The sequence below is a fragment of the Phyllostomus discolor genome, chromosome 7 (genome assembly GCF_004126475.2).
Source record: "Phyllostomus discolor isolate MPI-MPIP mPhyDis1 chromosome 7, mPhyDis1.pri.v3, whole genome shotgun sequence".
Lineage (NCBI taxonomy): Eukaryota > Metazoa > Chordata > Mammalia > Chiroptera > Phyllostomidae > Phyllostomus > Phyllostomus discolor.
In genome coordinates this window covers 5652800-5675962 of record NC_040909.2, presented here as the reverse complement: position 1 = coordinate 5675962, position 23163 = coordinate 5652800, and the positions used below count along the sequence as shown (strand labels likewise).

Below are 23163 nucleotides of genomic sequence, written 5' to 3'. Positions count from 1 at the left end.
CCAGTGGTCACTGTCCTTGCAGGTCGGGACTCAGGTGGTGAGCAGCGCCTTCTGGGGCTGCGGTCTGGTCTGGTCTGGCTGCCACCCCCCAGCCCAGGTGAACGGGGGAGTTCCGCAGTGGGCAGGGACACGGCGGGGCAGGTCGTGCGGTGGGTGGCAGTTCAGACTGCACAGTGCACACCACCCCTCAGTGTTGGGGGATGGGGTGGGCAGCGTGGCGGGGACAAACCAGGACATACAGGAGACGGGGCCTGCGTGGTGGGACATCACGAGCTTTATTTACTCTTAAAATGGTTACAACAGAATCAGGTGATGGCTGAGCCATAAGCAAACCGGGCAGTACAGAAACGCCCCGCCCACCCCACCCCGCGGCTGCAGGGCAGTGCCCAGCGCACAGGCCTCTGGTCCTCCCGTCAGCGCAGCCCCCTCAGCCCCTGGTTTGTGGGACCGTTCCCGGGAGCTGTGGCCGGGCCACCCACAGCTCTCCGGCGTGGGTCACCTGCTCCACCCAGGCCCTCCGCGGATTAACACAGAGAGGGCGCAGGTGCCCTCAGGCCCCGCCCCCACGGCTTCCTTCTCCCCAGCTTCATCCTGCCCCTTCCTCTGGCGGACAACCCCGGGCGCCCCGATCTCCCTGCCCGGGGGCCCGTTCTAGGGACGGTCTGGCTCTGGGAGCGCTTTGTCTCCAAGACCAACAGCTTCCTGGTACCCACCTGGGAGCTGGGGACGTGGCGGCAAACCTCTCCACGGCCGATGCTGCTGCCCCAGAAATGGGAGCGCGGCCCCACCCGCACGCCCGCCCCTACGGGGACACCCAATCTGAAGCTCCTTCCAGGGCCCCGCCTTCGCAGCGCGGAGGGACGGGAGCGGAGGGCGGGAGGGCGAGGCGCCCAGGCTGCACCGCGGAGAGTCGAGTGCTCTCGCGGGAGCCCTGGGACTCCCAGGCCACTTCACTACAAACTGGTAGGTTTTAATCCTTTATTAGAAACCATGCAAACTTTAATACAAAAAATACAAGTGCAGTAAGAATCTTCGTGTCAATATGATTCCCGGGATTTCTTCTCATTGCAGCCCCCCGACGGCGGGCCTGGCCGGGACCCCTCCGCAGGCTGGCCTCGCTCGCCTCGCCCCCCTCTCCTCTCCCGTCAGGCTATCGGGGACCAGGACGGCCTCGGTCTCGTGCCTTTATTTTTAAATTTCCGGACCTGATTCCGCAATACCCATGCGAGGTCTGGACGTCTCGGGCTCCCTGGGAGCTGAGGGCTCGAGTGTCCTTGGCCTGCAGGCCTGGGGGACCTGGACCTCCCCAGCCCTGACCTCGTATCTCCCACCAGATCCCAGGAATGAGACGGACAGACAGATGCCAAAACCAGCCTCTGGGTTAGAAAAGAAAAGCAGCATACACGCAAAACGCCAGAACCACCAGTGCGCACTCCGCGCTGCTCTGCCTGCTCGCCGGCCACGCCCCGCACATCCCCCGCCCCGCGCACGCCCTGCCAGGCCCCGCGCCAGGCCTCCCGGCTGGAGGCTCACGGGCCTCCCCTCCCCTTTCCTTTAACACCTACTGAGGACTTTCATTCAGACATGACTTCAACCTGCAAAACTACTCCACCAGTTTTTAGGTTATTTCTTTAAAAAGGGGATAAAACGAGAAAAAAATGACAGCAGCTAGGCAGGTATGGGACGCAGTGGGGACAGGCAGCACTGGCCCCTAACTAACTTGGGGCGGGGTAGCAAGAGGCGCCTGGCACCACCCGCATGGGGGGCACTGCTGGGGGGTCGAAGGGAGAGGCAGTGACTTAGCAAGCTGCGGGGGACACAGGGCTGGGCCACCACGCGGACACTGCACTCTTCCCTCCAGGCGGACCCGCGAGGAGGGAGGGTTTGTCAGTTTCTCTTGGGTTTGGTCCAAAAACCCAAACAAAGAGGACGGGGGAATCCGGTTCCTTTCTCTTAGCTCCCCCGAGACCCCTCCCACGTTAGGCTCCCACCCCACGCCCTCCCGAGCAGTGACCTTGGTGGGCCAGGAGCAGAGCCAGGAGCCTGGCCTGGGGTGGGGGTGGGGGACGTGTGGGGACGGCTGCTGCCCTAGGCAGGCGAGGGGGGGGGCGGGGGGGCGGAGGGAGGGGGGGAGGGCCCTAGAGGGCTGCCCAGCACCCAAGGGGTCACACGTCTAGTGGGCCGCCCGGGGGAGGGAGCCAAGGGCCCGGGTGCCTGAGCTGGGGCCGCCAAGAAAGTGGGGGGGGCGGGAGACAATGTCGGCCCCGTGGTCGGTGCGGGCCCTGGCATTTGCCCGGAACGTCAGCCTGTAGGTCTCAATCTGCAGTGACACGGGAGGAGGGGAGGGAGGGGGTAACGAAGGAGACAAGAGGGGCGACAAAGGGGACGGAAGACGAGACCAGAATGTCATCATTAGATGCCTGGAAAAATAAAAGGTTGCTTCGTTAAAATTTAGGCCACACTCTAGTCAAAAAACAAAGGAGTTTCAATTTGCAGCCAGTGGCAGGGACCCTGGCCGGCCCCTAGGCCAAGCCCAGCCACTTACTTGTCTCCTGGATCTGGCAGTCCAAGGTCTGGGCCTCCCTTTGGTCACCACCCCCTGCCAGGGTGGTGTGGCCATTGAGGCCACTGGCTGATGTGGGGGCGCCAGCTTCGGGCACTGCCTCGGGGATGGCCGGCTCCTCCCCAGCGGGGGGGCCCGGGCACGGAGGGGCCTCGCTGCCACCGCCCTCAGTCTACAATGAAACAGTGGGGGAGACAGTGCAGGGTCAGTCCGAGAGGGAGTGGGATGGGGTGATGGCGACGGCTCTCACACACAGCCCCCGCCCCTGCTGCCCCCGCCCCCCTACATAAGGCACGGTCATCTGGACACTCCAGGCCAGGTGCTCCCCACCCCGCCCCACCCGTGGGGGCGGCCTGGCACAGGGCGGGGGCGGGGGGCAGGCTCTGGGTGGGGAGTGCGGCCCCAGTGCGGCCGGAGCCCCCTGAGGCGCGAGGCTTTGGGAAGCCCCTGGGAGGTGACAGGCGCCGGCTTCCCACCGAGGCCGCCGGCAGCAGCAGCCTGTGGAGCCGGAGCCGTCTCCGGACGGGGGTCTGAACTCGGTTGGGAAGCAACGCTGGTGCCGCAGGCAGGTTAGGGTTAGGAAACCAATTCCAGGAACAATGAAGAAAGGGCACTAACGTGAATCAAAACCCCCCACAAGACACAGGGTCGGAAAGGCGGAGTATGAGCCTTGGTCTGCACACACGTGCCCCACGGCCCCGGGAAAGGGACTGCGGCCCGAGACGGCACCCCGCAGAGACATGCCAGAGCTCGGTGGGGGCGGGGACAAGGACGTGGCAGAGCCAGGAGCCCTGCATGCTCCTGGAGGCCAGCTGGGGCTGAACCGGGGCTGGAGGGTGTGGGGGGGACGAGGGACCAAGAACAGGCTGTGCTGGGCTGGCCCGGCCCGGCAGGGGCACTCAGGTGTCCGGCGGAGGGTCCTCTCTACTTGCTGTCCTGCCCCTGCAGCTACCCTCGGGCACAGAAGCCCGCCAACGACATGGGACACAGGACAGACGGCCTCTGGGCACACAGAGGGTCTCACAGGACTGTGGAAGGAGGGAGGCAGGGAAGGCCAGAGGGAGGGCAGGGAGGGCGGGGAGGGGAGACCTGGTGGGTCTGGAGAGGGGAAGCTCCGCCCCCGAGCGTGCCAGTGCCCTCCCAGGGCAGTCCCTCCAGAGGCAGGCGGACACCTGGCCCGCTGGCACTGGTGGGGAAATGTCCCGTTCTGCTCCTGGGCCTGGAGGGGAGCCTGGCCCGGAGCACGTGCCCAGTGCCCCGTCATGAGGCAGGTGGGGACAACTGTACCGTGTGGACCACACTGCCTTGGGTGACCTGTGCCCCAGCCCACGGTCACTCTGAAAGTGGCCGAGATGAGCCCGGACTGCGAGAAGACCGCGGCTCTCCGAAGAGGCCCTGTCTCCAGCCGGGGTCTCTTCCCCTCTCCCGCCTCGCCCAGGACCAGGACTGACGATGGATGATGGGGGACAGCAATGGACGGTGTCGTGGGAACATGACTCTGAACAGACTGAGGGGCGGTGACAGCACCCACCTGGGGGGACCAGAACCCACCCGACCCCCCGCCCCTCCCAGCTCCGCCCCCTGGAGACCCACTCGCTACCTTCACGGCACCTCCCGCCGGCAGGTGGCCCACGTTATCCAGGGATCCCACCTTCGCCTGGGCCTTCTCCTTGAAGTTCAGCTTCTGACTTTCGATCTTGACGTCTCCTCCACCTAAAACCGAGACGGTGTCGTCGGCGTCGTCGGCGACAGAGCAAGAGCCCTGCGAGCAAAGCCAGGGGCCCGGAGCAGGAACCCCGGCGTGGCCGGGGAGCGGCCCGGTGGCCGACGCAGAACTGGGGAGACCGGGACCGCTCCTGGCGGCTCTGAGGGCCACGAGGGGGCCGTGAGCATGCTTGTCGAAGCGGCTGCTCCTCTCCGAGTCAGGCTGAGACCATCCCTCCGTGGGGACGGCACCCCACACCCTGCAGCCCACAGCCGTGCAGCCGCTGACCACGCTGGGCAGGCCCGGGCGTGGAGCACAGCCCCAGGGCGCCCCGTCAACCCCTGGGTCTCTGGGCACGCGGCTGCTCCCTCCGGTGGGCCGTGTGGTGCGTCTGGCCCCCTTTCAGCTGCACGAATGCTCTGTCCATCAGGGACAGGGTCCTTGTCCTACGGCTGCTGGGCAAAGGTTACTTCCCCGGAGTCACCACCTAGCTGGTGACCGGCAGTGACAGGACGGACACGCAAGCTGTCTGTGCCATTTACCCGAATCACACTGCACTGACCAGGAGGAGGGGCGAAGGGCCCGGGGCCTGCGGGCAGAAAGGGCAGGGCCAGCACCAGGATCCAGAGCCCATGTGTGGGGGGGCCTGGGGGGAGGCGGTCCGAGCCCTGGCCAACGCTCGGAGCTCACGGACCGCAGGGTGGAGGGCCGGCCGGAGTGCGGCTCCCCTCCGAGCCTGCCTCTGCCCCCTTCCACCTGCTCTCAGCTCCCGTCACAAATCTCAACACCTGGTTTCTTGCCAATCCCCAGCACTGGCGTCTCAGCCCCGCCCCCAGCCAACTCCGTCCTGGAGATCCCCAGAGCCCCCGGGGAAGGGGGTCTCTCCCAAGAACGGGTCTGCCGGGCGAAAGAGGGGCAAGGACAGCTGAGGGCCGCAGTGCTCCCACCTCTTCAGAGAGAACACATTCCGACAGGGGTGACAGTTTTGCTGGGAGGGAGAGTTTCATTGGCCTTCACCTTAACTGGTCCCCAGTGACTGACCCCCGAGACACGCCCACCCCGAATCCCGGGCCCCCGGGCTGGGGGCTGACGCTGTGCTGCTAGGGAAGCCCTTTGCTCCGGTACCTGGTACCCGAGGGTGCCCCGGGTGGCTCTCTGGAGCCCCTTCAGCTAGTGTGAGCCCCTGGGACACGCCTCCCCCCAGCCCCGGTTGGCAGCAGCAGACGCAGAGCCTGTCCTTAGGACGAGGCCCGTGCAAACGGCAGCCTTTACCATCTGCTCCTCCTCCCGAGGAGAGCTCAGCGCCCCGAGACCCGCTCCCTAGCGGGGACTGAGGGCTGTGCTGTCCCACCGCTCTGTCCCGGGTCGGGGTGGCCCCAGAAGTTTTATGGAACAACAAAGACGCAGAGGGTGAACCCCGGTGGTTGAGGGAGACACACTCACCAGGCTTGTGCTTGATGTTGGCCTTGGACCCGCACTTGGAGGAGACCTTGGAAATGTCTACCTTCTTGTTCTGAATCTGAACCTGAGAGAAAAGGACGAGAATGTTGCTTCAGAGACACAGCTTCTTTGTGATACTCTTCTCCACGTTCAAGCTTTTTCTCTCCCTTGTAAGCCCTCATCTCAGCCTGTTCGAGGTCACAGTCCCCTCCTAAAGTGCTCACCAGAGCCCTCGGTCCACCCTGGCCCTGCGTGCAGTGTCTGACCGCACCTGCAGCCAGACCAAGCCGATGTTCCCCCACCCACCCCCCACCCTGTCCAGGCACCCTCCAGGCAGCTCTTCTCCCACGTTTCTGGGCCCCAGGCTCCCGAAACACCCCTTCTGTCCCACCCCGAATCCCACCCGTCTACTCCTGGCACAGAGATGAGCCGCAGTACCATTCCGGCACAATTCCTCCCTCTCGGTTCTTCCCAATGCATTCCCCCGCACAGCTGACAGCATGGACGCCTGTCTTTCTCCAGACGCCGCGTCAGGGCAGAGGGCTGGCAGACCCATTGCCGCCTGCCCCTCGGGCACCTTGGGGGCAGTCTCAGTCTCAGGAGGGCGGCAGGTCTTTAACCAGGAGAGGACACCTGCAGACAGCAGCTCCCGTGTGCTACCAGACGGGGCCGCAGCACGGCTGCGAGTGACCCGGCGGCTCCGAGGCTGTGGAAGAGCCTGGCTTTTCCACGCAGTGGGAACCCCTCCTGCACGCGTGGCCCGCAGAGCGCCGCCGACAGGCGCACACGAGGCGAGGAGCACACAATGCCGTCTAGCCGGCTCCCTGGCAGCGCCCTGTCTTCCTCCCGTGTCAGCCGGCACCATCTCCGCCCGAGGACAGACGTGGGGTCTGCTCTGCACTTGCCTTCCCACCCACAGCCCAGGGCCGGGCCCGGCGCCACTGCCCACGGTCCTCAGCTTGCCTGAGCCATCTCTCTCTTCTCTCTCTCTCCCTCTTTCGTTTTTTGGTAAATCTTTTCACATAGTTTCACTTTAGCTCAGGGGAGAAGACCTTTTTAAATTTGGAGATGATCTCTAGTGATTTCCTTCCCCCTCATCCTGCCCCATTCCATCCTGCCCACGGGAAATGAACCTGGGAGCACCAGAGGGTCCTGACCTTGGCCGTCCCGGGGACTGGCGGGAGGCCGACCGCCATGAGCGGCCGCGCTCCTGCTTCCAGAACACGGCTCACGCTGCCCCCAGCCAGCAAGCCCACCACATCCTCCGACCGTCCTCTGGGCCTGGCTCAAAGGCCGCCTTCTCCAGAGCCTTCCCTCGCTCAGCTTCCCTCTACCTCGTCACCCGTGAACGGCAGCGGCAACCACCGGGCACCAGACGGCCTGGCGCGTGCAACAACGCCCTTTCCTAAAAACACACGGGCGCTTCTCGAATTCGTGCCACCCCCACGCAGCGCCACGCCAGTCTCCTCTGTGTCGCTCCGACGCCGGAGTGTGTGCGGCGACGCGGGCCCCCGACAGCTGCTTACACGGCGCCCGCCACCATCAAAACGACAGCCTCTGCTTTGCCTCGTCTTCCCCGCGGGCTGCCCTCCTCCCTACACGGGAGGACAGGAAGGGCACGTTTCCCAGCCAGACACGCGGCAGCTGCTCCGCCCAAGCTCACCTGGCGCCGTCCCCGAGACCGCCGCCAGCGCGGACCTCCTGGCGGTCACTGGCCACGACCAGGCCGCCACCACGGTGCGGAGCCCACACGTCCCCGACAGCGTTCTGCCCTCGAGGCCTCCGCTGCTCTACCCGCCCCCCCACCCCTGTCCCCAGTCAAACACCGGGTGACGAGGGGCAGGCTCACTTCCCAGGTGCGTTCCAGCCAGTGAGCGCGGGAAGAACGCGCCCGGCGGAACTCGCGGGCCCGGGCGCCAAGAGTGCACGCCATCTCAGCGAGGGGAACCACCGGAGCAGCGGGACACGCGGCGCTGCCCGACAGGACCACCTCCTCCCCGCCTGTGAGCGCCCGGTAAGGACGTGGGGAAACCAAAGACACCCGAGTCAACGTAAGGAAAATGGAGGGACAGCGGAACGTGTTTAAGTGGGGCTTTGGCTGCGGTGGCTCAGTGGATTGAGCACGGGCCTGAGAAGCAAAGGGTCGCCAGTTAGATTCCCAGTCGGGGCACATGCCTGGGTTGCGGGCCGGGTCCCTGGTGGGAGTCACACAAGAGGCAACCACAGGTTGACGTTTCTCTCCCTGTCCTTCCCTTCCCTTCCCTTCCCCTCTCTCAAACTGACTGACTGACTGACAAGAGAAACGTGTTAAGTGGGGCTGCAGTCAGCAGAACCCCGACTCTGGGACCAACCCCTGGTGCCCTCACAAACGACATCGCTACGGGAACAAGACCGGACGGGGGAGCTGCGGGGCAAAGGAGACGGCCGACTACAGGGCACGAGAGACACACCCACCCAACCAGTTTGTGGCCCTCACCGCGTCCTGGCGGGAATAAGCACACCTGTGTCACATGTTCGTGAGCCTTTTAAACTATGTGCACGCGCGCACAGTAGGGAGTTCCTGTCTTTCAGAGTCACACAGCGGAGCACCTGCAGACGAAGGATTCGTCTCAGACCGGCTCCAGAAAAATCAAGGTGAGCACGTGTGGATGAGACTGGCCACAAGTAAACAAGGCCGGGTCTTGTTTAAGGAAAAAGTCCACTTCACTATTTTATCAACCTTCGGGTATGTTTTTGAACATTCCTGAAAAGTTTTGAAAAGCTTTGCTGCCTCCGACAGGCAGCTCTGCCTCCCCAGGCTGGGACAGGGAGGAACCCCCACCCTCCTTTCCTCTCCTGGCTGGGGGACCCCCTCTCGGCTCCAGCTCTGGGGAGCCGGGTGCTGCCTCACTGGCCTAGGACAAGTGTTCCCCGTGCTGCGAGGGCCGGCCCACAGGTCCCCTGCCCGGTGAAGCCTGACAGCCAGCAGAACCGCGTCCTGATGGAGCCCGCGTGTCCCGCACCTGGCTGCAGCCAGGCCCGAGTCACCGCTGGGCTGTGGCGCCCGCGGGCCTGGTGCTACGAAGCGACCCTGCCGCCAGGCCCGGGGGCCCATCACACACACACACACACACACACACACACACACCCTTTCGAGGGTGACATGGGTCTCAAACTGCTGCAACTTTTAAACGTGGGATCGGCCACAAAAGTAGCTGCTAAGCTCCCTCCCGACATCCTCCTGGCCCCTGCCAAGGGTGTGTGTGTCTGTGGGGGGATCCTGCTTCCGGCGCCCCGCCGCCCCTGAAGGAGCTGCAGAACCTCTGCGCAGGGCAGGGCTGCGGTGGGAGACGACGGGCTTAGACGGGTGGCGCCACGCCACCTGCACGGCAGGCCCACTCTCCCTGAGCCCAGCGCTCACTCGTGTGGCCTTCCAGCGCTCCGGTGCTTCGAAGGGGCGAGAGCACCCCCACCCGGGGTGTTTATCCTCATCGTCCCGCCTGCAAACAAGGCTCACAGGCGGGACCCGAGCGCCCTGCGGTTCACAGGAGCTCCCGAAAACGGAAGCGCTTTCAAAGCACGCCCCGCCCCCCTGGCTGATGCCTGGCTGTGTGCAGCCAGGGCGGGGGTGCAGGGTGCAGGGTGGGCGGGGTGCAGACCATGGCGGGTGGCAGGCACACGACGATGACTTCCAGGGCTCTCACCTACACCACAGCACACCCACAAACGCGTTTCGGTGTGACGCGCACACAGCACCCCGGTTACTCCGAACCCCCGTCCCCCCTCTGTGTTCAGTGGGCCGAGGGCCTGAGGAGGAGAGCGAGGGCCAGCGCCCACCGGGCGCCCCCGGGCGGGACCTGTACCAGACACTGCCTTTGAGAGCTGCCCCCACTTCGGCCAATCCCACACCGGGCTGGCCGATGGCCGGCCAACTACCATGCTGGCCGAGCACTCCCCACCTGAAGGCAAAGCTGCGGCTCCTGCCCATGCGTGGGAGGAGCCCCTGGTGAGAGGTGACTGGGAGGGAGGTATAGTGAGGGGGGCTGTGAGGTGCACTACGGCCGCATTCCTCACGACGGACCTGGGGTGAGGGGTGGCAGGGCGGCATGACCACCCAGCGGGCAGTGAAGGGCAGGGGCTGTGCGTGGATGGCCCCCAAAACGCCCCTGACCCACGCTACAGAGTCCCACGGGCCCACACAGTCACAGGGACACACGGCAAACACACAGGATGCTCTTTACACACCAACGGACAACGATGCCTGTCCCTGTCTCTCTCTAGACCAGGACCGCCCTGTGCGCTGGAGCCCCCATGTCCTCCATGCAGGTCTTAGGGGTGGCACAGGAGAGCAGCATGACAGGAACGGTGTCGGGACAGAGCAGGGGAAGGGACAGAAATAAAGGAGGGTAAAGGGAATGAAAGAGGAACTAGAAGAGGCAAAAGGGGGAAAAGCGATGAGAGAGGAAGGAGAGGGGAAGACTGGGAGCTGGGAGGAGGAAGAACAGGCGGGGGCGGGGGTGAGCAGGAGGTGACCGAGAAGTGGGGAGAAGTGGGGAGCGGGGGAGGAGGAATGGTGCACTAACCCCCCGGGGCGACAACCAGGACTGGACGGGGCGGCCTTGGGAGAACGAGGACCCCCACTGTGCTCAGAGGCGTGGATCCCAGGAGCAAACTCGAGAGAAGCCACAGGCCCGCCGCCGACCACGGCCCTCAGACCGGGCCTCTGACCCAGCTCCGGGGGAAGCGAAGACCCCCGCCCCCAGGGCTGGCAAGATGCTGAGTGAGCGCGCGGCCCACCAGCCGGGTCCTGTCCGCTCGGGCAGGTGGCCTCCGCCCCAGGGTGCCCCCACAGCGGACTGGGCCTCAGATGCCAGGTGTCCGGAGCTGATACTTACATTACCACCTCCAGGGACATGCTTAATATTGTCCTTGGAACCACACTTGGACTGAATATGGCTGTAGTTCAATTTTTTGGAGACTATCTGGACCTGGAGTGTTAGAGAACAGAAAAAACAACACAAAGGGAGAGGGCTGGTTAGAACGACACAGGGCAGGCGGTGAGTCCACACGTGACCACGACGACCAACACAGAGAGTGCCGGAGCTCCGCCCACCTCCAGCAGAGCAGCGGTGGAAGCACAGGGGAAGGGAGCTGAAGGAGCAGGAAGGGGGTGAAAACACGGACCAGCGACACAAGGACAGACGCGGATGTCGTGAAGGTGCTACACGGTCGTCACCACTGCTTGTTGGCGGCCGGGCTGTGGTTCACAAGCCTGACAGCAGCCAGCCCCGGGCGCCCACCCCGCCAGGGCCCTGCTGCCCCCTGCCTGCTCATCCGGGCCAGCCCTCACCCAAGGATGGCCCTTCCCTTCAATCTGGGCCGGGGACAGCTGCGGCCAGCCCCACTCTGGGAGGCAAAGGCTGCTGGGAGGAGCACTGGGCAGCTGGCTCACAGAGCACAGATCTGGTGCTAAGGGTAAGGAAGGGACACTGATAAACTGTAAATGCAGACAGACCCCGGGCTGCTGGACCTGCCGTGCACAATCCTGGACACCAGGGGGCGCGCGGGCTGAAGCCCATTCATCTAGGGCTCCAGAATGCACAGCACAATTGGGGGTTAGGTGAAGTCCCCTGACTCAAGGGTAAAACACCGTCTTGAATCCTCCGGATGCCCAGGCCTGTATCATGGGACAGTCGTGTGCCAAGAGGCGAGGCAGGGCTGCAACGATGCACAGCCCAGGGACACGGCACATGGAACCGCACTTGAACGGCTCCCCCTGGAACGCAGCCACACAAGGGCCCAGGCTCTAAGGGCTGGAACAAAGAATTCTTCTGGGGCCTTCTCAAGAGGGAACAGCTGCCAGCTTCCTTCCTTCCTTCTGGAGCCCTTTGCAAATGACGCAGCTCCCAAACTGAAGAGTTCTCCACGGGGTACAGAAATCCACCCTGAGACGCTCCAACCCAAGAAGGCAACGCACTCTCTCTTGACTTCTTCACAGACCACTCTGTAATAAGCCCTGGTCTGAAGCAAAGACCTGCAGGGCCTCAAGGTGTTTACCCAGGAGCCAAGGTGCGGGCTTCCTCACCTCGCTGGCTGTACAAATTCCCTGGGTGAGACCCACCCTGGTTTTCAAGGACCGGCGCTCAGGCCTCCCTGGGAGCCCTTGGCCAGAGAGACCACCTACCTGCGCAACCAAGGGAAGAGGGCCCCGGCAGCAGGCAGGAGGGCCCAGTTCCGGGGTCAGCTTACCTCTGACCCCTGGCTGATGCTGCAACCCCCCTTCCTCATGCTGGGTGGGTTTTCATTGCAATGAGCACCCTAACTTTCTGTTAAGAGGTGACTCAGGGAGCCAGGACAAATGAAGCCACCCCCATGCCCCACAGTGCTACAAGAGGGGCCTTCTAGTTCACCATAAAGCACAGGGTCGGTGGGGTCCGGGTGCCAGAGGTTACCAGTGCCGTGCCTTACTGAGGAGGAACCCCGGTGCTCTGCGTGTGAGTGTGGGTGCGTGTGCATGTGCTCAAGTGCATAACGGGTGGGTTTCAGCTCAAGGTGCGGGAAGGAAGAAGCCACTGAAACTTTTGTATCCACTTTATCCAGCTAAATAAACAGTCCCCAAAGGGATGACGGGCTCCCAACTGTTAACTTTCAGGATTGATACAAAGAAATCTTCTGATGAACGAATCGTCCAGTACCAAGGAGGGCGCACAGGGAGAGAAGCGGAAACTAGTGTGAGGACAGGTGAAAAGTGCACCAGAAGGGAAAGTGACTCAGGCCGGAGGGACAGTTCAGCGCCTTTTACCGTCAGAGGTAAAAGCGGAGGCAGAACTCACTTTCCCGGCAGGCGGTCTCTGGGCACTCGCACCTGGGCCGGCGGTTTTAGTGCCCGCGCTAGGTTCGGGTTTTCGGGCTGCGGCGGCCGCCTCTGTTTTTTCCTCTACTTTGGCCTAGACGGAGATAAAGGGAGGGCACATTTCACACCGAGAGGACAAGAGCCCAGATGCCAGGAGGGGAAGAAGCCTGGGGACGCAGGTCCAGGCCAGGCCGCCAGGCAGAAGCAGGCCGCCCTTGCTGCTGGGAAAGGACAGCCACCGCCAGGGCAGACACGGCCAGAGGGAGGGGCCGCAGGCCGGAGCTCGGGCTGGGCCGGGAGGAGGCACACGTGCACAGGGGAGAGGTGGCAAGGAGGGCTCAGCCCGTGAGTTTCCCAGTTCGCAACGCCCTCCCACTCAGACGCTCCACACGCCCCACAGAAGCGGCCACGGCCACGGGGAGCCCCTACCGAAGATGGGCGTGGGACTGGAAAACGACTGGGCTGCCAGACCGAGTCACCCCACTCCCCACCACGCCCCCTGCACTCCGCAGCCTAGCAAGAGCACGCGGAGGGGAGACGGGCCGGCGGCCCCCCGGCCCCGAGGCCTGGCTGGGCTCCCAGAGCCACAGTCGGCTTAGGCCCTCGTCCCAGACACTCCCGTCTGCCACCAGGGTCCTCCGACTGCTCCAGGAGTCTGCTTCGTCTTCCCTCTGCTTTGTAACAGCTCTGGGTTGAAGCGAGGTCATCTCCAGGGCCTGGAACCTGGACTTCCACCACCACCTTTTCCACACACCGTGTCCCCATGGCTGCTAACGGTTCACGAGTAACGCCAGAGTGGGTGCAAACAGGAAAGGCCACCGGGCCTTTCCCTCACGGCACTCGGCAGCAGTCCAGGACAGACACAGGCCAGCACAGGACACCCTCGTCCTCTCAGGCAGACCCTCCACCCACCTGCCGCTGCGGCTGCTCAAGAGCGGGGTGAGAGCCACGACAAACCGGGTTCACGTCCACTGCATCCCCCTGGGCAGCCCCAGAGGTCTGCTCTGCCCATTTTGTGAAGCAGAAGAACCTTTTTGCCTCCAAGCAAGAACAGAAGCCTAAACCCCTACATATTGGACGGGGTCCTCTCTGATTCCACTGGGAGGAGAAGGCCCAGAGCTCAGTCCACCCCCCCCCCCCCCGCCCCTTCCTGGCTGCCAGGATGCACAGCCCTGGCTGACCCTCCCTACGCCAAGTTCATGCCCCAGCTGCCCCCTCTGGTGCGCCCTGGACTGATGCGAGGAGAGGCTGCACGAACGGTGGTGGATGTGGCAGGGAAAGAAGCAGGGACCGGCAAGCAAGGACCCCACGCTCCCTGGACCCACCCGGCCTCCTCCAGGCTGATGCTTGATGTTCTCCGTGGAGCCGACCTTGGCACGAACATTCCTGAGGTCAGGAGCAGAGGCGTTGGTCGCTGGGCGGCTCAGCCTGGGGGCGGAGGAGCTGGACCTGACCGACGTGGGCTTCTTGTCCGCAGCAAGAGTCCCAGCGGGCCGGGGGGGCGCGGGTGTGGACTTGACTCGACTGGGGGCCACACCTGCTGGGGAAGTCACCCCGGGGACAGTGGTGGTTTTCTTCACCGTGCTGCCGGAGGTGGTCTTCGGGCGGCTCACGTCGGCTGTGAAGGCAGGAGTGAGAGACACAAGTGTTCAGAGGGCGAGAGCAAATGGGGAGCCTTAGAGTCATGGAAGAGGTGGGGTTTAGATAGGGTTCCACAAAGGGGGGATGGGTGTTACCTGGTGCAGACTTCGTAACTGTCTTCTTGATGTCTGCGGGCTTTCCCTCAGTCTTGATGCCTGAACAAACACACACTTTTTAATGCAACGTTTAACAAACTGACGGACTGATCGGCTCACCCAGCCCTGAGATTCCTGCATTCACTCAGCCATTACCAAATGGCCCATCTGAGCCAGGGCCGCGCCGGTCTCTAAGGACAAAGCGGAGCGTTATGCGGTCGTGTCAACACCACACCCTACGCAGGGTGCAGGCCGGGCACTGCATCTTCTGTTCCAGCCTGGACAATGCCTTCCACGCAGCCTTAGAAACAGGTGATCAGTACATGCCCGTGGCACTGAATGGCCCGCTTCTTATCGTGTAAGAGGCCCGTGACTGCACTGTGCGGGGAGCCGTGGAGACACCAAGAAAGGAAGAGTAAACTCTGTCCGGGAATTCCTGCGAGTCGCCTCTATTCAGGGTTCTCCTGAACACACTTACGGGCTAACCCCACACAGAGACCACGGCTGCCACTTCCCGACACCCCCCCCCCATAAGGACGGATAAACACACGGGTCTGGGCAGCCTGATGCGGCGCCGGCCAGAGCCGCGGCCGGGGTCAAGTCAAGGCGACATACATACTCACCAGCTGGCTTCTTGGGCAGGGGCATGGGAGAGCCTCTGCTGCTGGGCCCCGTCGGGGTAACAGAGGCAGCTGCTGGCGCTTTCGGAGCAGTCTGGGTGCTCTTGAGGCCAGGCCTGGCGGCCGGGGCAGAGGCCGGCTTGGATGGCGTGGCCGGCTTGGACGGCGTGGCCTTCTTCTCGGGAATCTTTGCCTCCGCTGCAGGCTGGTAACGGGAAAGTGGGAGTGAGAGCGGCCGCCGGCCGCAGCCCAGAGGCCACGCCCAGGATGCGTCCATGGGCGCACACACCGGAGAACAGGGCGCTTTGGGGCTGGCGGCTACTGGTGGGAAAGCACGTGCGGCCCTGGGGTCAAAGCCCTCCAGAGAACGTGGGAAGCTGGCCCTGTAGGGCGCCGTGGGACTGGGGAGCCAACAACCTCAAGCCGACCTCAACTACTGAGAACGAAGGGGCCTGCAAAGTTCACCTGACCATCCAGGTGCCCTGGGTTCTCTCCGCTGCACTAAATACCTCTGTGCTTCGTGTGTTAAATACATGGCCAGAGACGAACAAACACGTAAACAGAACAGAGATTAAAGACCGCGTCCAGTCAAACCCAGCCCTCCCTGGGCTGAGACGCACTCAGTGGGCGAACAGGCCAGGCTGCAAACGGGGAGAACGCCGGCCCCACCGGCCGGCCGGGGCCTGAGCTCCAGCCCCGTCCGGCCCCAAATCACAGGGTTCTCGGGCAAGTGGCCGACCTCCCGGGCTTCGGCTCCTCACCCGGCTCCTCACCCGCGTAAAGGAGGTGGGGTCACAGGATCTCTGAGGCAGCTCTGATAACACGGGACGTTGGGGACTGGAGGGCGACAGGCCTCTGAGAGCAGACGACGGGGAGGGGCGGGCAGGGGCGCAGGCTGACCAACAGAGGGGCCAAGAGGCACAGATGCTACAGCCGTGACCGAAAGCGAAGAGAAGCCCCTCAAGTGCGGAGGCACCGGGGTCCCTGTGCCATGCGGCCTGGGCATGCTGTCACTAGCAAGGGAGCGAAGGAATCAAGTCAGCCTGGTTTCTACAGAACGGGGGATGAACACACTCACTGATAAGCAAACATACCACGTTACTCAAGAGAGCAGGCCAACCACGGACACAGTGGATCCGGACCTTTAACTCTAGGAGAAATGGCCGCTCGAAGGGCAGTATGTTGGTGGAGAAATACAGGGTATTGTTTAAATGGAAAATCAGCTGAGGAGGTGTGCGGAAACTCAGGCCTGGCATCCAATTAGATAAAACCTAACCCTGCAAATTCGGGGTAATATCCAGTTCTAAAAATGAAGTCCTGCCCTGGCAGGTGTGGCTCAGTGGATTGAGCACCAGCTTGTGACCCACAGGATCGCCGGTTCAACTCCCAGTCAGGGCACATGCCTGGAGTGTGGGCCAGGTCCCCAGCAGGGGGTGCATGAGAGGCAACCACACACTGATGTTTCTCTCCCTCTCTTTCTCCCTCCTTCCCCTCTAAAAATGGATAAATAAAATCTTAAAAAATAAAAATAAAAACAAAGTCCCTAAGCATGGTATGAAGAAACGTGAGGCTGGAATCAGAGGAACGGGCTCAGCTACCAGCTCTGTCCAGAACATGTCTCAGGAGCCTGTGCCGAGGGACGCCCTCCCTGTTCGCCCCAGAACTGGGGGACGGACCAGACGCACCCCGAGGGCTCCTTCACAGTCACCAAAGTGGGACCACGATTCAGAAGAACCGAGCGGGGCCCCATCTGCTTCTCATCTAAAGGGACAAGAGCAATAACCACTGCCACTCGGGTCACCTCTTCGGGTCAGCTGCGGCCTGAATGCTGTTTACAAACCGGATGGCAGAAAGCCACGCAACAACAGGGCTGACCGAGGGCCTGAGCACAGCATTGCTGGCACTGGACCCAAGTTCAAATACTGCCCGTGCCACTTACGAGCCCTGAACTTTGGGACGGTTATGTAACTGAGCTATACAATGAGGAGACCGATACTCATTTTTATTCACATTACAGACTGCAGTGTCACTGGACACCCTTCCTCCCCGCAGCGCCCTGTCTCCCCCAGGACTGGCTGCAGAGTCGGCGTCCCGGGGTGGCTGCGCCGTGGCCGCAGGCGCCTTCCCTCTACCCTCCTACGTCTCAGAACCTGTCTTCTAAAAGCCAAGAGAAGCAATCAACTGGACAAAGGAGGGCCAGAAAGCTCCACAAGATTCCATCCTTCCTAGTCCACGGAAGGATTTCAACCTAGATTACAATCCCTGGGTTCCACCGGTTTTCTTTACAAGATTAGATGAAAACACGTGACGTTTTAACATGGAAGCGATTTCACAACACGAACGCCAAGAAGACACGGCACTGACACAAAGGCCCTTCTCGGGTCAGGCGAGATGTTAAAGCAGGCACGGACTCCCCCCGCCCTCTCCCCCTGGCATCGCCCCAGGAAGCCAACGCTACTCCAAAGCGACCGTTTTCCGGGCAATGACATGTGGGTGACCTGGAAAACCGAAGAACTTCGGAAGCAATTCAGTGGGAGGTGGCCAATGCCAAAAGCAAAGTAAATCATCACACGCGGAGGGGACGGGCCGGGACAAGAGCTTATCACAAAAGCAATGGGTGGAATTCACGTCCGCAGGATGATTAACGAGGACAAAGAAGGGAATCCGGGAGAGCGATGTGGGAATCCCAGCAAGGATGACCATCTATTTCATTAGTGTGCGGAGACGGGGAAACCGGTCAGCCAGTGTGTCAATCAATAGGCGAGAGCCAGGAGAGCCGCGAGGAGGGGGGAGAAACCAGAGCAGATGCAGTACTGCCCCCAGCCACGCGGGCGAAGGTAAAACGCACAAAAGGCCCCCGAGTGGTACGGCTACGCCACGGGCCCCACACGGAGTGTCAGGTCCCCTTTCCCTGGCCGGTCCCCAGTCCCACCAGCCCGACTCCATCGTCTGGAGCAACAAGAGCCCGTCTGTCGGACACGCGGAGGGGAAACCTCGCCCTGCACAGAGCCCTGGGGACCACTCACCTTGGGCTTCGCGTCTTTTGAAGGAGAGATGGAGGGCCTGGCAGTGGCAGCGGCAGGGCGTTTGGGCGGGGCGGCCGGCACTGAGCCCGCAGCCAGGCTCATGGGTTTTTTAGTCGGCCCACCGAGGGTGGTGGGGGCTGGCTGCTTAGGGACAGGAGTGGGCTGGGTTTTGGCTTTCGATGTTGAAGTCTTTGCAGGCTGAGTTGTGGCCAAAGGCTTTAAGTTGATTTGTTGTTTTGTTTTTTTGTGTGTGTAAAAAGGCCAACATCAAACACACAGACAAGAATAAAACAAAATTAAAAAAAAGCATAAATTGCACAATTCAAAGCAAAACCATAGGCAATGGAGAGCGAGGCAACTGAAAACCAGCACTCCTTTTTTCTGAGCTCCGGGGGGAGGAGGGAGGCGCCGGCACGGAGGAAAAGGAAACCGGGGGCTGCGTCTCAGTGACGGCACCGCACGCTCCAGCAGCGTGGCCCCGAGGATTCAAACCCAGCAAGGGCTTCCGATAATTAACTAACTTTAATGAACTTTTGGTGGCTGTAATAATTCTATGACTAAGTTGCTGGCGGGTGATGACGGTGCTGCCGCCTGCGCCTCAGAGAGGCAACACTGGTGGGCTGTTGGGCGGCCAGGCTACAATGGAATGTGCCACTTGAACTTTGCCATGAGTACCAGCAAGTGCCTGACGCTACGTAAAAATGCGTCCCCTCGCGTGAATGCTGACTTCGGAATCTATTTCAAAAGAGTTCCGTAACTCCTTCTGCTCTCGTCGAGAAGCAGAAACTGCCGCTACAGAGCATTCCTACAGACAGTCGAGACAGTAGGGTCAACGGCAGAGATATCAAGGTCTGAGTCAGGCCATTTTGGTCAAATGGGAATATAAAATATTTTTAAAGCACACCCAAACTTGCAAAAGAACTAGTAACAACTCAGAAAAAAAGACATTTCATTCACAATTCAAGCAGTAATAGCTGAAGATACTATTAAAAAAAAATTGCAGCGGTAAAAGATAACCCACCATTCTGGCAACTACCTTTGTTTTCTTCTCTGGGCTGGGTGGGAGCTCCTTGTTTGGAGGGGCGGTGATGTCATTTCCGGTCACACTCGCGGCCCGCTGCCCTTCTTCTGGCCTGGATGCTCCTAAAGGGTGGAAGTACAGGCTCAGCAAAGGTTTTCACATCCCTTCCCCAAACCGAGGCTCAGCAGAGACAGACGACCAGGCAGCGCCTCACTCTGAAAAAAACCCACACGGCCGCGCCACACCGCTGCAAACCGGACAAGGCTCCCAAGTCCCCCTCTTTGTGACGGAGGGCAGTTTTAGATTCCAGAGATTCGGGCAGCCTGTCCCGGTGGAGCAGCAACCTAAGCGGGGTTTGCGCAGACGATCAGGGGGGAGGAAGCGGCCCCCCCAGTTCGCTTTCCCTCCCCTGGAGACGGACGGGCAAAGGGTTCTCTCACCCAGCCGCTCACTCCCCAGCACACTGGGGACAAGAGCCTCTTCTGCGAGGGCTTATCTCTTGGAATAAAGGTTGCAGAGAGATGGGCTAAGTGCCAGAAGATCATCCAATGTCCTCCTCTTACTTCCTTTCCCTGTGTAAAGCACCACTTTAGGGAGGATGTGAGATTAACTCGATCTCATTCCAGCGGTGACCCAGATTTCCAACAAGGCTGAGGAGACCCGGAAAATCAGACCCGGAGCCAGAAATAAAGCCTGCTGCCTGAGGCTATGCCCAGCAGAACCATTTTGGGGGCGTTACTCCAGATTTCAATGGGCTATACCTGAAATCATTAAAATACTATTACATTTTTAGCCAGAGCATAGGCAAAACCTTTCTAACTGGCACAAAATCTAGAAGCCACAAAAGTCACTTTATATAGAAAGAAAAACCTTCAATGTGGCCAAAATAACAAAGATTAAAAAAAGGCAAGTGATTAACAGGAAAAAATACCTGAACCTCACACCAAAGACAAAGAATCTATTACATAAATGACTCCTATAAATCAGGAACTCCTATAACAGCCAACAACCCAGTAGAAAATTGGCCAGAAGAACAGAAACAGGGTTTACAGAAATACCAATCACTTTTGAAAACAAGATGTCCAAACGTTAAGAAAAATAAAAATTAAAGCCATACGGAGATGCTACTTTTAACCTAACACACTGTCAAGTTTCCAGATCCGGAAGGAACCGCCTGAGGCCGCACGCCCCTGGTGAGGGGGCCGAAAGGGCACAGCGCGTGCAGCCACGTCCTGCCGTGTCCCCGAAAATTACACGTGTGGGTAACTCTGACCCCGAAATCCGATTCCTAGAAGTTTATCTCAGAGACACATTGGCACACCTGCAGAAGAGCAGACACCACAGTCTGGTCAGGGCATCGTTTTCAAAAGCAAAGGACGGAAACAAGGCACACGTCCCTTAGTAGGGGACTGGTTGTATGGACGTAATCTCTGAGTGTGAAAAAGTAATGCACCAAAAAGTTATTTCATGACTGATGTGGAAGAATGTCCAAATGAAGAAGAAAAAAGCAAGGCGCAGAACAGTACGTAAAACATAAAGCCACTTGTATAGAAAAAGAGATGAGGGAAATACATTTTTATTGCAAATACACCTGTACAAGCATTTTTAAAAAAACCTTCGGAAGAATCACGATGAAATAAAACAACAGTAGCTTCATTCGAAGGGGCGCGGGGGGGGGGACAAAACTAGGGATGGCAGGAGACTTTACTTTAAGAACCGATTGTTTTAGAATAATCACAGATCCGCGGGGAGTTGCAGGGAAGCACAGGGAGGCCGCGTGTGCCCTGCGGCAGCCTCCCCCAGGGCTGACGCCCCGTGTAACGGCGGTCCTCCATCAAACCCAGGGAGCTGGTCCTGGTGCAACCCACAGAGCTTATTCAGGGTTTTCATCTTACATGGATCCATCTGTGTGTGCGCGCACACCTGTGCACATCTGCGGTTCTAGGCAATTTTATCAATTTTATGTGACCGTTACCAACAAGCAAGACACACAACTGTCCCAACACCACAGGGCTCCCTCACGTTCCCTTGTTAGCCACCCTCTTCCCAATCCCTAAATTCCCGACAACTTCTGTTGCCCATCTCTATAGTATTACTTCAAGCATATCAGACCAACGGCCTCACACAGTGTGCTACCTCTGGTGTCTGGCTTCTCCCTCCCGGTATAATACTCACGGGATGCGTCACGTTACAGGTATTTTGAGTTAGCTCCTTTTTCTTGCTGAGTAAGATTCCAGGGTATGACTGTACCAGCCATCCCCTGGAGGACATTTTGCCTGTTTCCCCTTGTTGGCTCTGTCATTTGGTGCATATGCATTTAGGATGCTGTGTCATCTTGGTGGATCGATCCTTTATTCTTTGCTGTGAAATCTACTTTGTCTGATATTAATATAGCCAGCTACTGTTTAAAAATATTAATGTTAGCATATGTTTTTTCTCTTTTTATTTTTAACTTACCTATGCCCTTATGTTTAACATACATTTCTTTTTTTTTTTAAGATTTTATTTATTTATTTTAGACAAAGGGGTAGGGAGGGAGAAAGAGAGGGAGAGAAACATGGATCGGCTATCTCCCAGACACCCACACACACATCGATGTTTCTCTTCTTCTTTCTCCCTCTCTCTAAAATAAGTAAATGAAGTCTTTTTTATTTTTTGAAGATTTTACTTATTTATTTTTATTTTATTTTTTTAAAGATTTTATTTATTTTATTTTTTAGAGAGGGAAGAGAGGGAGAAAGAGAGAGAGAGATAGAGAGAGAGAGAGAAACATCATGTGTGGTTGCTGGGGGCCGCGGCCTGCAACCCAGGCATGTGCCCTGACTGGGAATCAAACCTGCGATACTTTGGTTCGCAGCCCGTGCTCAATCTACTGAGCTACACCAGCCAGGGCAGATTTCATTTACTTTTCAGCCAGAGAGGAAGGGAGGGAGGGAGAAAGACAGGGAGAGAAACATCAATGTGTGGCCACCTCTCGAGCTTCCCCAACCGGGGACCTGACCTGGCCCACAACCCAGGCATGTGCCCCCACCAGGAATTGAACCCGTGACCTCTGGTCTGCAGGCCAGTGGTCAACCCCCTAAGCCACACCAGCCAGGGCGCATTTCTTAAAGATATATATAGTTGGGTAATTTTTAAAAAATCTACTCTTACAATCCATCATTTACTTGTACTATTTAGACTACTTGCATTTAAAGTAATTATTGATATGTTAGGGTTCTGTCTGCCATTTTCCTTGTTTTTTTTTTATGTTTGTTTTCTGCTTCTCCTGCTGTCCCCTGGGTTACCTGACCTTTCAGAACTCGGTTCTGATGTTTTTGTGCACATCGCCCGGTGCAGCCGCTGTAGTGTTACAGCACGCATGCGGCCTCCCGCCGTCAACGCCCCACCACGGCCAGTGGTCACTGAAACGTGCTTCCATGGAGGGTCTTTGACCGTCCCCACTGTAAAACTACAATGTCTTCAGTGTTTCCTTTTCTGTTATATTTACACCTACTTTTTACCAATTCCACTGTTCTTTCATTCCTGAAATTCCAAGCCTCCATCAGCTATCGTAACTTCTCTTTTGGGAGAGCTTCCTTTAGCCGTTCTCTACGGGTAATCTACTAGCAACACACGCTCTTAGTTTTCCTCTATCTAAGAATGTCCTTGCTTTCCTCCCCTGTGTTCCTGAGGGGTAGTTTTACCAGACACCGAATTTGCCCCTGACTGTTCTCTCCTTCTGGCCCCTCGAACACGTGCCGCTGCCGCCTCCGCCGGCCAGGATTTCCGACAAGACACCCTGTGACCGGAACTGCTGTTGCCCAGTGCATACTTTCCTCTGGGTGTTTGTAAGGTTCTAAAACTTCTTAGTTCACAAGCTTATCGATAAAATGTCTTGGTATAGATTTCCGTGGGTTCTCTCATTTGGCGTTTGTTCATTTTCTTGAATTGGTTATGCTCTTTGATAAATCTGGGAAGTTTTCAGTCATGATTTCTTTAAATAGTTGTTCAGCCTCGTAGCCTGGGGTTTTCACCTGCTGGGATTCTGAGGATACAAACGTTAGGTCTTTTGTTCTTGTCCCAACGGTCTCGGAGGAGCAGTCATTTGTTTAGTCTATTTACTCTCTTGTTCAGAATGAATACATTCTGTTTCTGTCCTCAGGTTCACTGACTCTGTCCTCTAACGTCTCCAGTCTGCCACTGAGTCCATCGGACACGTTTTTAATTCTGATTATCGT

General features: G+C 59.3%; 1 protein-coding gene across 24 annotated transcripts in view; it reads right to left on the bottom strand.

Moving 5' to 3' along the window:
• Positions 1 to 252: 252 nt before the first annotated feature.
• Positions 253 to 23163, bottom strand: part of MAP4 (microtubule associated protein 4) — a 134801-nt gene continuing 111890 nt past the window's right edge. For 4 of the 24 annotated variants that reach the window (XM_036030396.1, XM_036030391.1, XM_036030398.1 and 1 more), the window contains 10 exons: positions 18944 to 19065; positions 17923 to 18138; positions 14900 to 15101; positions 14277 to 14336; positions 13866 to 14158; positions 12521 to 12634; positions 10583 to 10675; positions 5712 to 5793; positions 4164 to 4276; positions 2432 to 2735 (listed from right to left, as the gene is read on the bottom strand). In XM_036030396.1, the coding sequence (XP_035886289.1) occupies positions 2523 to 2735; positions 4164 to 4276; positions 5712 to 5793; positions 10583 to 10675; positions 12521 to 12634; positions 13866 to 14158; positions 14277 to 14336; positions 14900 to 15101; positions 17923 to 18138; positions 18944 to 19065 (1508 nt within the window). In that variant the 3' untranslated portion in view covers positions 2432 to 2522. The other 20 variants (XM_028518455.2, XM_036030393.1, XM_036030395.1 and 17 more) reach the window with 20 other exon arrangements.